Source organism: Schistocerca gregaria, chromosome X (genome assembly GCF_023897955.1).
Source record: "Schistocerca gregaria isolate iqSchGreg1 chromosome X, iqSchGreg1.2, whole genome shotgun sequence".
In the NCBI taxonomy this organism is placed as follows: domain Eukaryota; kingdom Metazoa; phylum Arthropoda; class Insecta; order Orthoptera; family Acrididae; genus Schistocerca; species Schistocerca gregaria.
Genome location: NC_064931.1, coordinates 821,037,739 through 821,051,384, shown reverse-complemented (window position 1 = coordinate 821,051,384; position 13,646 = coordinate 821,037,739). Strand labels below are relative to the sequence as shown.

Here is a 13,646-nt window from a genome sequence, read left to right as displayed (position 1 = left end):
ACACACTCCTGTCGAAATTCTAATTGAACAACATTCAAAGTGGTATCCGCTGAGATTATTTGAACAGACATTTTTGTTTTCATTTAGGTAATTGCATTAGAGCTGAGCCTAGAATCCAATAAGAAGAAGAGAGAGCATAGCTGTTGGATTTGAAAGTGGATTTTGTGCGGCAGTAACACAGAAGCCTCAGATCTACTTATAAACAAAGTAGCACTCATACACGAAAATCCATTCTTGTGCAACTTTCGGATATGAAAAGTAAATTTCGAGTAACTTTTGATCTCCTTATAGAGCTCTATTACAAAATTAGGTACTCTCATTTCGGAGTCAATACTTGCTGCAGTAACATTATAAATGACATTTTGATGTTTGACGTCTGGTGATTAGCTGTCACCTCTGTAATATTTCTACCACGTCCTCAAAATTACAATTTCAATGTTCTTGTGCGATGTGTTGGACGGTATTTATCTGTGAAGATTCATTTGAAAGCTTATATTTTCACGCTTGCTCCGCTCATCATTTAAAAAGGACGAAATGCTAATAATATACTGAATTTTCGAGTTCCGTTTCGTACAAGTGCGTTAAAAGCCGTCGTAATATATTTTATTTCCTTTATTAAACTTGCATTCAATCTGAAACCTTGTTATTTTCTTTCTCAGATCAACTGGGCAAGTGTTAATATAATAGAATGTGAATATATTGGCAACACTGCATTAACTTGCACCACTTGAAGAAATAAGTAAGCGACTATGCAACAACAAGCAAACTTCCACTAATAATTAAATAATACTTGCTTACTTACATAAAGCTTTTCCGAACACTATATGTTAAAAATATGTAAATTAATCATGATGGGCTCATGGAGATTGTACGTACGTACTAAAGTCGCACTCCCTGCCACTGTACCACAACAGAGCCTAGTTAAAACTACGCATTTTGGAGAGTTAGCTAGATAGAGATCTTTAATGCTGTGTGTGATTGAAACTGCAAAGTTTCGTAAAATGCAGGCATAAATACCAGAAAAATGCCAGATACAATAGCTTCGGAAGCCTTGCTATCAAAATGGTGGCTGCTTTTTTTTTCTTGTGACGATATTTGTTGGTGGGGGATGGAAAGTGTCGTCATAGTGTTAGAGTGACTTTAACTTTTGTGAAATGGCTAAAAGTGGCATTACTTGAGTGCCGCCATAGGATTTTGGGTGTTTTCTCACTCAGATTTGGTGTGCTCAGAGAGTGGCGTCACTTTTGTTGCATGTGGACACCAGGCTTAATTGAGTCAGCGTTTGTAGTCCAGTAAGTATTATGTTGTAACATCTCTGGCTTTACTTTTCATTGTAATGCATAATATCTGTGATTGGATGTATATCATTGGTGATGGTACTTGATGTATGTGGTGGTGTTATGTTTGATTATGTATATACCGTGATCTGGAGGGTTTACTTTAACTTTCATTTTATGCTATAAAGTATTGATTCGTAATGTACATACTCAGAGATAAAGTACCTGTTTTTGTGGTATTGTTTTTCGTTCGGCGATTGTATATTTGCAATGTAGGAATTGAGTGAAAATGGTGGCGAACACCTGAGTTGTTATTGTGTTCCCTCAGTGGAATGAGTATTGTAAAATATGGCAAACTTAATACTATTGTTTACTTGCCATATTATGTTCACTGTGATACAGTTGGAAGCTTCTAATAATGATCCTTGTTCATCTTCATGTTCCTGCTTGGGTCGGTTTATTGACTGTAGTAGGAAAAAGTTGCAACACATACCAGCTGATTTACCAACCTGGACAGAAGAACTGTGAGTAATATATTAATATTTTATGACACTAACTGATAGATGTTGAGTAACTGTAATGAATTCAGAGTACCTAAGTTACTCCATCAAATGGCAGGTCACTTGTTGAAGTGGAAACTTGTATATGTGACAAAAATTAAATTTTTAGTTCTTTTGTGGTGAAGAGGTCACGTTCTTGTATATGATAGGTATGCTTAAACATGATGTATGTTAAAATTGAGGTGAAGTTCTCAAGTTGTAAATGTTTCACTTTACTGGCTGGAGCCATTTATATTTCCATAACAAATTTCAGTGTTGCATGTGGATAATTAAATCATTCTGGGGGTCAGATATGTTAGACACACCTTTGCCTTTATGTGACATAATGATTGTCAGTTATACGCATCTTTCCATTACCAAATTTTTTTGTTAAGGTTATGTTGCACCACACCCATTTTCGTAAAGGAAAAAACCGTTTAAAATTTATAAACTTCACGTTTGATTTGATGCAGTTAGAACATCTCAACTAAAATGTTTATATGTATGACGTATCAGATGACACATTTGTCTGCCACGACACCTATTGGCATAAAATTTCCTATTCACTATGTTTAAATTGTAACATTGTTATCAAAATAAGTGAATTAAAATTTCTGTACAACTGATCTGTCTGCATTGGGAACAAGAAATTTGGTGAACATTGCTGTAAAACATAATAAATTTCAGTGAAGCCTGTGTGTTATTGTCAGCAAGCACAGTGGGACCTATTCAAGAATGTAGGTTAGTATTCACAAACTTCCTCAAAGTGATATTTGAACAAAAGTATTGAACCTACTGATACCATCCATTTCCTTTGACGATGACAGTAAGATGATGGACATGAAATACTTATCAAAATCTGATACACATAGACTACATGCCATGTAACATTAATATGGTACGATCACGAGGTCTCATTCATTGGCTTCACCAGTTCACATCCATGTTGACCTGTTCCAGTCTAAGCTAGAACTTTGGCCACACTGTATATCACGTTTTCTTCACACTCTACATGTCAAAAATTGTATAGAAGCAAAACAAATATTGTCGGTGTTCTGATCTACCTCTGGTTGTTTGCATTTTGCATGACATGCCACCTCATTACATCAATAGTCAGTGCTGATGCCTGGTTTCTGTAAGTTCAACTGGACTTAAAAATCTTACTGTGTGTTCATTACATTACATTAATGCTTGTTCCATAGATCAAGAATACAACATTTCGTAATGATGTGGAACATGTCAGTTTAACATAAGTTTTCATAACAGAGTATAATTTTTACTCATTTATTTATTTATATTTTACATTTTCTACATTGTATCTAAAAATTCATCTGTTGAGTAGAATGAGTTGTCATTCAGAAATTCTTTTAATTTTTTTTAAATTGTTGTTTGGCTATCTGTCAGACTTTTAATATTTTGCAGATGTCGAAAGATATCTCTGGTAGCATAATTCACCCCTTTTTGTACCAAAGTCAGATTTAACCCAGAATAGTGATCATCATTCCTTCTTCTAGTGTTGTAGCTGTGTACCACTTAATTTTGCATCCTTTTGATTTATTTTGCCTTTTGGCAGTTCTGGCCTCTGAAGATTTTAGTTGTGACATATTTCATAGACTAAGCATATGGATTCAGTGAATCTTGTTTGTAATTTAGAATAGCATGTTAACATGTTGAAGGAAGAGACAATTGTATTGCTAAATCAAAGGTACCAGATACAGACAAACAAAAAATACAAGTATGCCACTGTAGGTTAACGATTTAAAAGAATGTGCCAGAATGTAACTTTTCTCATTAATGTTGGGGATTTGATAAATGCACATCAGAACATGGCCAAAGCTGTAACATTCTGGTAGTATATTGCCTCTAAGAATATGATCTGCCACTTGCTGAACCAGCTGCTACTGCTGTAATGAGTCCTTCTGTTCTCTTACAGGCACTTAGATTTTTTTATGTGTGCTGGTAATGGCTATACTTCATTGAAACATTTACATTTGCTTGGCAGCTGTCAACTACGTCTTATAGTCAGTAGCTTACATAAATGTTGCGAACCAGATGAGTGTTGATCTGGCAACAAGGTTCTGACAAAGTCACATCGTACATTTGTAACTTCAGTACTGTCACATTGATTTTCATGAATTCAACAATCTCAGTGTAACCACCACACTAGATGTGGTGCCTGCTCTCCCTAATTATAATACCAAAACTGACACCTGGCCAAATTCATCACAACTTCAAAAACATATATACAAAGTACTGCTTCAGCCAAACTGCCTCCCAGGGGGTACTAGCTGCAAGACTAAGCACAAATCTTTGGCAGGTTTGTTATGCTTGTTACAAACAATATTAAAGGAAGGGGGAGATGACAGTATTATTGAAATCCAAAGTGGATCTTATAAGGTAGGCTACCATACCTAACAATACTCAGCTCCAGGGATAGTGGGAGGACCGAATGTGAAATCATCTCATAAAACACCAGTATTTTGACAGCAATGTGCCACTAGTGGCACCAGTGGTGAATCTGTTTATAACAACAACTTTGTATGTGCTACTTTTAATAAAAATCATTTTTTTACAGGAATTTGAATAAAAACTACTTAACTGAAATACCAGCTGTGGATGCTCAGTTGAATCTCACAACGTTGAGCCTGTAAGTACAATTATTTTAGGAAGAGCATTTTTTGAAGTAGCTTTGCTTTTCTCAAGAGTAGGTAGAAACAAGTTGCTCATAATGCATTTAGTGAATTGTAACAGTGTGCTGAATAAATCGTTGTGACAAAACTTACTAAAAAGCAAGTGTTGTGCATATTACATTACATCACATAAATTATTCTCATGGTGCTTTTGGGATGTGGAAAGATATTGAGAGTGTATATTTTATCCTTGAGTCCAGTATGAAATAACATTTAGAGAGCTTGTATTGTGGAAAAAAATGCCATTATTTATTTACATTACAAGCAGTTTTTAAGTATTTCTGAAGAGATGCTCATTGAGAATAGGAGTTACTGAACTGAAATTCTTTTAGACATGGTTTACCTATATTTAACTGACAGAATGACAGTTATTGCACTACATTACTCTTTTCAGTTGTCATGACAACTGAAACCGTTAGTATAGTACACTAATTGATCTTGTTGGCTGGATGAACATATTAAACTATGCCACACTGTCCACAGTACGTTTAAATGGCATAATCTGTATCACTTCAGGCAGGGGGGTTACCTTCATAGTCTCAGATGTTAATGAATTTAGCATATGTTAAAATTCAGGAGTAAGTAAGAAACACATTTTTTTGTTTTTATTTTCTCCAAAAAAATTCCTGCCCCGAGATAAACGCCTCCAAAGATGACACTGTGAACACCATTTTGAAGATGTGAATTTTGGAAAAAATGTTAAAATGCTGTATCTCTGTAACAGTTATAGATATTTTATTAGAGTTTTCTTTATTTGAAAGATAACTGCTTTGTGATTACAATGGTATCTGCCATTTGGAAAAATCTGTCAGAGTTCTTTTACTGCTGAGTTTTGAATTTTTTTTATGTAAGTTACAGATTTTTGTTTTTCTTCAAAAATGCCAATCTAGAAAAGTTAGATTTTTCCTGTTGCTTAGTACCATGTAGTTCTATATTCTCTGTAAAGGAGAGCTTCCACTTTTAAGTTGGACAGGTTTTATTTTAGAAAATATCTTTTTATTTCTTATCACTTTCTTTGTTGCAGTTATTTCTTTTCACTTTCATTGGTGCAGATATTTCTTACACTGTGTTGTAGTTTCTTGTCAGTTTCTTTGTCGTGGTTGTTCATTGCAGGCTTGTGTATTGTAGTTGTTCAGTGCTAATTTGTTTACTGAAGAGGCTTCTAAGAAATCTAGACCATCCAGTGAGTTCTGTGTTTTGTGAGGTATTTGCATATTCATAAAAGAGTGATATAGAAGACGAACAAAAATAGATTTTGTTTAAGTTGGTAATAAGTGTTCTCATTTGAAGACTGTGTTTCAAAGTGAAGATGTGATGACTTTTTATGTTCTAAATATTTTTACAGAATAACAACAATGATAGTATTTAAGCAAGGTGAAGCCTCCTGCAGTACAGATGATGTAGATTTTGCATCAATAGAGTTAGTATTAAATACCCTGAATCAGTCAGCTACAGAGGTAGGTGTTAGTCGTGTTTAGAAAATGTGGTCAGTGAAGTTGAGTCAAAAGCTCTGTGCATCAAGAAAGCATAGAAAAACTACTAAAGCTATGGTTGGTTAAAATACAGCAAAACTGACCACACCCTTCAAAGTAGAAATTCTGTCTTCAGAAGAAAATGTATCAAAGCACTCTTGGACCTCTTGCCAAGAATTTTTCACAAATATCAATTCAGCTGTTGAATATTGCGCATCCTACAGTGAAAAGGTGGAAGTTTTAACTATTATGCTATGTTCCATCAGTATCAAAGTACATGGTAGACAAATGTGACGTCTGTAAAAGGAATCTTTGAAAGACCAGATCCCTATTATGGTCATCTTGTAGAAGCAGCTTGAGTTCAAATAGCGCAGTTATTTTATTTGGAAGATAAATGAGATTGTTCTCTCAGAGTACTAACAAAAGAGACACTATAACTGTAACAATTGAAGGTCAAAAAGTTGTGAAAGCGAAGAGGTACATTACTTGCAGTGTTAAACAAACTGTTGCAGTTTATGAGAGCAACTATACATTGCCACATATTGGAAGATCAAAATTTTATGCGCCACAACCTAAGTGGGTAGTTCCACATCCACCTAGAGGTGGCTGTTTATGTGTGTACTGTGTGAATTTTGAACTTTGTGTGGTGACTTTGAAGAACTTACTGGGTGCCATATTACAACTTGGTTGGGCGTGTGAAGTCATTAGTAGTCTGTGTCGTAAAGCAAGAGACTTGTTTGTTTCAAGAATGTGGTAACTGCCCTGGAAATGGAGGACTGTCTTTACAGACACTTGACGTGGAAGACGTAGCAGATAACTCTGCAGAAATTTTATATATGACATGGGAAGAAAATAAACTAATTAAGAAAACTGTTGCTTTTGACAGTTCCATTGATGAACTTGGGAATGGTCAGTGAAAGCAGTAACACACCAGCATATGAAGAAATTAAAACAACAACACAATGCAGAAGTGAAAGGATGTGTACAGGCTGAAGAACTACATTTAGTGCTTCACTGTGATTTTGCTGAAAACTCGTCTGTAATTCTCCCACAAGAAGTGCAAGGGTATCATTGGAGTAATGACCAGGTTTCAATTTTTACAGGAGTGACATATTTTCGAAACAAGACCACAAGTGTTGCAGTTATAAGTGATCACATGGGACATAACTCAATACATACTTTGCTAGCAATGCACAAAATTCAAATGCAAACAGGGGCAGAGAAGATCATTATTATTTCTGATCATGCTCCTAGTCATTTTAAAAATCGTTACCAGCTGTTTCAATTGAGTGAGTCACTTTTATCAACTGGTTGGGTATACAGTGCTACTGGTTACGAGAAGGGGCCCTGCTGAAGCACCATGCTACAAAATGTAATCTATCCAGATCAAATACAGCTGTGATTAAGAATGCTGAGGATTTTACAAGAGTCGTGAAATCTAGAGCCCTCATTCTTTTGTCCAAAGAGGAAATCGAATAATTCCGTGAGCAGAAAAAAGAAGAATGGTCCAAACAAACTACTACTGTGAAAGAAATTCAGAAGACACATTTCTGGACTCGAGTGATGGGCAAATTCATATTGCACTCACTTTAAAGGGCAAGAAAGAAGAAATTTCGTTCGTTCGGCCAACACCTCAGAAACACAGGATAATATTGAGATTCACAACCTGAGAAGCGGGATGTTTTGTGACGTGTGTATATGACTGTGACTGGTGGATTGCAGAGATTATAGACACCAGTTACGATTTAAACAAAATTGTAGTGAACTTTATGCTACCGCATGTACCTGCTGCTGGATATAGGTTTCCAGCTGAAGGACAGCAACATCACCAACAATGCTCACTTCATGTTCACAATGTTTTGAAGATTTAAGTGCTCCAGTTGCTATTGGTACAGCAGGAAGGCATCAGTATATCAAAGGAAGATACTGAAGCAGTGGAACACATTTTTAGTTCATTGACTGGCTAATTTCAGTGCAAAACAGAGTGCACAGAAGTTGTATAAATTGAAAGTCTTTGCAGCTTTCACGTACGTTTTGGACCCATTTAAAATGCTTGGAAAAAAAAACTTCCTTTCGAAACTAAAATTATGTTAAATAAGGCTAGGTTTTTATTTTTATGAGCCTGTTACGTGACAAGGTGGTAATAAAACAGGTTTTACATGTGGCAAAAATTTCAATTGTTTATAAAACCTGTTGTTGTTGTTGTGGTGGTGGTCTTCAGTCCTGAGACTGGTTTGATGCAGCTCTCCATGCTACTCTATCCTGTGCAAGCTGCTTCATCTCCCAGTACCTACTGCAACCTACATCCTTCTGAATCTGCTTAGTGTATTCATCTCTTGGTCTCCCTCTACGATTTTTACCCTCCACACTGCCCTCCAATACTAAATTAGTGATCCCTTGATGCCTCATAACATGTCCTACCAACCAATCCCTTCTTCTGGTCAAGTTGTGCCACAAACTTCTCTTCTCCCCAATCCTATTCAATACTTCCTCATTAGTTATGTGATCTACCCATCTAATCTTCAGCATTCATCTGTAGCACCACATTTCTAAAGCTTCTATTCTCTTCTTGTCCAAACTAGTTATCGTCCATGTTTCACTTCCATACATGGCGACACTCCATACAAATACTTTCAGAAATGACTTCCTGACACTTAAATCTATACTCGATGTTAACAAATTTCTCTTCTTCAGAAATGCTTTCCTTCCCATTGCCAGTCTACATTTTATATCCTCTCTACTTCGACCATCATCAGTTATTTTGCTCCCCAAATAGAAAAACTCCTTTACTACTTTAATGTCTCATTTCCTAATAATTCCCTCAGCAGCACCCAAATTAATTCGACTACATTTCATTATCCTCGTTTTGCTTTTGTTGATGTTCAGCTTATATCCTCCTTCCAAGACACTATCCATTCCATTCAACTGCTCTTCCAAGTCCTTTGCTGTCTCTGACAGAATTACGATGTCATCGGTGAACCTCAAAGTTTTTATTTCTTCTCCATGGATTTTAATACCTACCCCGAATTTTTCTTTTGTTTCCTTTACTGCTTGCTCAATATACAGATTGAATAACGTCTGGGAGAGGCTACAACCCTGTCTCACTCCCTTCCCAACAACTGCTTCCCTTTCATGTCCCTCGACTCTTATAACTGCCATCTGTTTTCTGTACAAATTGTAAATAGCCTTTTGCTCCCTGTATTTTACCCCTGCCACCTTTAGAATTTGAAAGAGAGTATTCCAATTAACATTGTCAAAAGCTTTCTCTAAGTCTACGAATGCTAGAAACGTAGGTTTGCCTTTCCTTAATCTTTCTTCTAAGATAAGTCGTAAGGTCAGTATTGCCTCACGTGTTCCAACATTTCTACGGAATCCAAACTGATCTTCCCCGAGGTCGGCTTCTACTAGTTTTTCCATTCGTCTGCACTTCCTGTCGATCTCATTTTTGAGACATTCGTATTCCTTTTTGCCTGCTTCATTTACTGCATTTTTATATTTTCTCCTTTCATCTATTAAATTCAATATTTCTTCTGTTACCCAAGGATTTCTACTAGCCCTCGTCTTTTTACCTACTTGATTATCTGCTGCCTTCACTACTTCATCCCTCAAAGCTAACCATTCTTCTTCTACTGTATTTGTTTCCCCCATTCCTGTCAATTGTTCCCTTATGCTCTCCTTGAAACTCTGTACAACCTCTGGTTCTTTTAGTTTATCCAGGTCCCATCTCCTTAAATTCCCACCTTTTTGCAGTTTCTTCAGTTTTAGTCTACAGTTCATAACCAATACATTGTGGTCACAGTCCACATCTGCCCCTGGAAATGTCTTACAATTTAAAACCTGGTTCCTAAATCTCTGTCTTGCCATTATATAATCTATCTGATACCTTTTAGTATCTCCAGGGTTCTTCCATGTATACAACCTTCTTTCATGATTCTTAAACCAAGTATTAGCTATGATTAAGTTGTGCTCTGTGCAAAATTCTACCAGGCAGGTTCCTCTTTTATTTCTTAGCCCTCAATCCATATTCACTTACTATGTTTCCTTCCCTCCCTTTTCCTACTGCCGAATTCCAGTCATCCATGACTATTAAATTTTCATCACCCTTCACTATCTGAATAATTTCTTTTATTCCATCATACATTTCTTCAATTTCTTTGTCATCTGCAGAGCTAGTTGGCATATAAACTTGTACTACTGTACTAGGTGTGGGCTTCGTATCTATCTTGGCCACAATAATGTGTTCACTATACTGTTTGTAATAGCTTACCGGCATTCCTATTTTCCTATTCATTATTAAACCTACTCCTGCATTACCCCTATTTGATTTTGTGTTTATAACTCTGTAGTCACCTGACCAGAAGTCTTGTTCCTCCTGCCACCTTCACCAAATCCCATTATATCTAACTTTAACCTATCCATTTCCCTTTTTAAATTTTCTAACATACCTGCCCGATTAAGGGATCTGACATTACACACTTCGATCCGTAGAACGCCAGTTTTCTTTCTGCTGATAACGACATCCTCTTGAGTAGTCCCTGCCCGGAGATCCGAATGGGGGACTATTTTACCTCCGGAATGTTTTACCCAAGAGGACGCCATCATCATTTAATCATACAGTAAAGCTGCATGCCCTCGGGAAAAATTACAGCTGTAGTTTCCCCTTGCTTTCAGCCGTTCGCAGTACCAGCACAGCAAGGCCGTTTTGGTTAATGTTGCAAGGCCAGATCAGTCAATCATCCAGACTGTTGCCCTTGCAACTACTGAAAGGGCTGCTGCCCCTCTTCAGGAACCACACATTTGTCTGGCTTCTCAACAGATACCCCTCTGTTGTGGTTGCACCTACGGTACGGCTATGTTTATCGCTGAGACACGCAAGCCTCCCCACCAACTGCCAGGTCCATGGTTAATGGGGGAGGTTATAAAACCGGTTCAACCTAAAAGTGGAAGCTCTCTTTTTTAGGGAATGTAGAACTGTATGGTACTAATCAACAGAAAAAAATCAAAATTTTATGGATTGGCATTTTTGAAAAAAAAAGTTTCTTAAATTGTAAAATTAAGTTCAGAGCACTATAGTACAAGGTGTACAACTTTGCTTCCACCATTTTCTCATAGGTGGCAACAGCAGTAAGTGGCGATCGAAAGAAACAGATCGCTGACGTCAGGCAGCTAGCTTGGACCTCGGTCAACATAACCTCATTCAAACATTAGTCGATTTGTGTCTGCCTCATAAAGTTGTTCTTGATTGAAAAATGTCAGTTTACGAGCCTCATAGAGGTGTAAGAGAGAATGTTTTTGAAGATGCAGAATTGGAGACATTGCTGAGTGATTGCTCGCATCAAATTCAAGAAGAATCAGCACGATTAGTGAGAGTGACACAGCAAGCCATTTCAAAACATCTCTAGGCAATGGGCATGATTCAGATAGAAGGAACTTGCGTTCCGTGTGGGCTGAAATCTAGAGACGTTGAACGGCATTTGTGTGTTTGTGAACAGTTGCTGCATCGCAATGTGACCAGGGACGAAAAATGGGTCCATTTCGATAATGCTAAACACAAAAAATCATGGGGATATCCTGGCCATGCTTCCATGTCGACGGCCAAACCGAATATTCACGACTCCAAGATCATGGTCTGCATTTGGTGGGACCAGTTCAGCATCGTGTACTATGAGGTGTTTAAATCAAGTGAAACAATCACAGATGCTTGTTATTGAATGCAATTTATGTGTTTCTGCAGAGAATTAAAACACAAATGGCTGCAATACAGCGAGAGGCATGATAAAGTGATTTTGCAGCACAACACCCCTTGACCCCACGTTTCAAAAGAGGTCAAAACGTACTTGGAAACGTTAAAATTGGAAGTCCTAGCCCACCCGTCGTGTTCTCCAGACATTGCTCCCCCGGACTATCACCTGTTTAGATCAGTGGCCCATGGCCTGGCTGACCAACACTTCAGATCTCATGAAGAAGTCACAAATTGGATCGATTTGTGGATCGCTTCAAAAGATGAACAGTTTTCTCGACGCAGGATTCGTACACTGCCCAAAAGATGGGAGGAAGTAGTGGCCAGCGATAGAAAATACTTTGAATGGTACATGGGTAACCAATTTGTTTCATTAAAGCCTTAAATGTTGGGGGAAAAACGGTGGAAACAAAGTTGTACACCTTGTAAAAGGACTTTGACGGATAAGTTCAAATGGAGGATTTCTTTGTAATCATGAAGCAATTATTTTTCAAATAAAAAAAAAAAAAACAACAAAATACACTCCTGGAACTTGAAATACGAACACCGTGAACTCATTGTCCCAGGAAGGGGAAACTTTATTGACACATTCCTGGGGTCAGATACATCACATGATCACACTGACAGGACCACAGGCACATAGACACAGGCAACAGAGCATGCACAATGTCGGCACTAGTACAGTGTATATCCACCTTTCGCAGCAATGCAGGCTGCTATTCTCCCATGGAGTCGATCGTAGAGATGCTGGATGTAGTCCTGTGGAACGGCTTGCCATGCCATTTGCACCTGGCGCCTCAGTTGGACCAGCGTTCGTGCTGGACGTGCAGATCGCGTGAGACGACGCTTCATCCAGTCCCAAACATGCTCAATGGGAGACAGATCCGGAGATCTTGCTGGCCAGGGTAGTTGACTTACACCTTCTAGAGCACGTTGGCTGGCGCGGGATACATGCGGACGTGCATTGTCCTGTTGGAACAGCAAGTTCCCTTGCCGGTCTAGGAATGGTAGAACGATGTGTTCGATGACGGTTTGGATGTACCGTGCACTATTCAGTGTCCCCTCGACGATCACCAGAGGTGTACGGCCAGTGTAGGAGATCGCTCCCCACACCATGATGCCGGGTGTTGGCCCTGTGTGCCTCGGTCGTAGGCAGTCCTGATTGTGGCGCTCACCTGCACGGCGCCAAACACGCAACGACCATCATTGGCACCAAGGCAGAAGCGACTCTCATCGCTGAAGACGACACGTCTCCATTCGTCCCTCCATTCACGCCTGTCGCGACACCACTGGAGGCGGGCTGCACGATGTTGGGGCGTGAGCGGAAGACGGCCTAATGGTGTGCGGGACCGTAGCCCAGCTTCATGGAGACGGTTGCGAATGGTCCTCGCTGATACCCCAGGAGCAACAGTGTCCCTAATTTGCTGGGAAGTGGCGGTGCGGTCCCCTACGGTCTTGGCGTGCGGCGCTGCGGTCCGGTCCCAGGTCGACGGGCACGTGCACCTTCCGCCGACCACTGGCGACAACATCGATGTACTGTGGAGACCTCACGCCCCACGTGTTGAGCAATTCGGCAGTACGTCCTCCCGGCCTCCCGCATGCCCACTATACGCCCTCGCTCAGTCCGTCAACTGCACATACGGTTCACGTCCACGTTGTCGCGGCATGCTACCAGTGTTAAAGACTGCGATGGAGCTCCGTATGCCACGGCAAACTGGCTGACACTGACGGCGGCAGTGCACAAATGCTGCGCAGCTAGCGCCATTCGACGGCCAACACCGCGGTTCCTGGTGTGTCCGCTGTGCCGTGCGTGTGATCATTGCTTGTACAGCCCTCTCGCAGTGTCCGGAGCAAGTATGGTGGGTCTGACACACTGGTGTCAATGTGTTCTTTTTTCCATTTCCAGGAGTGTATCTAATACTGTTTCA

General features: G+C 39.2%; 1 protein-coding gene across 1 annotated transcript in view; it reads left to right on the top strand.

The window, feature by feature from the left end:
* Positions 1 to 1,338: 1,338 nt before the first annotated feature.
* The window catches only part of LOC126298388 (leucine-rich repeats and immunoglobulin-like domains protein 3), a 77,090-nt gene continuing 64,782 nt past the window's right edge, over positions 1,339 to 13,646 (top strand). Inside the window, exons 1-2 of the mRNA XM_049989694.1 lie at positions 1,339 to 1,801; positions 4,392 to 4,463. Of these exons, the coding sequence (XP_049845651.1) occupies positions 1,626 to 1,801; positions 4,392 to 4,463 (248 nt within the window). The 5' untranslated portion in view covers positions 1,339 to 1,625. The remainder of the gene's footprint in view (positions 1,802 to 4,391; positions 4,464 to 13,646) is intronic.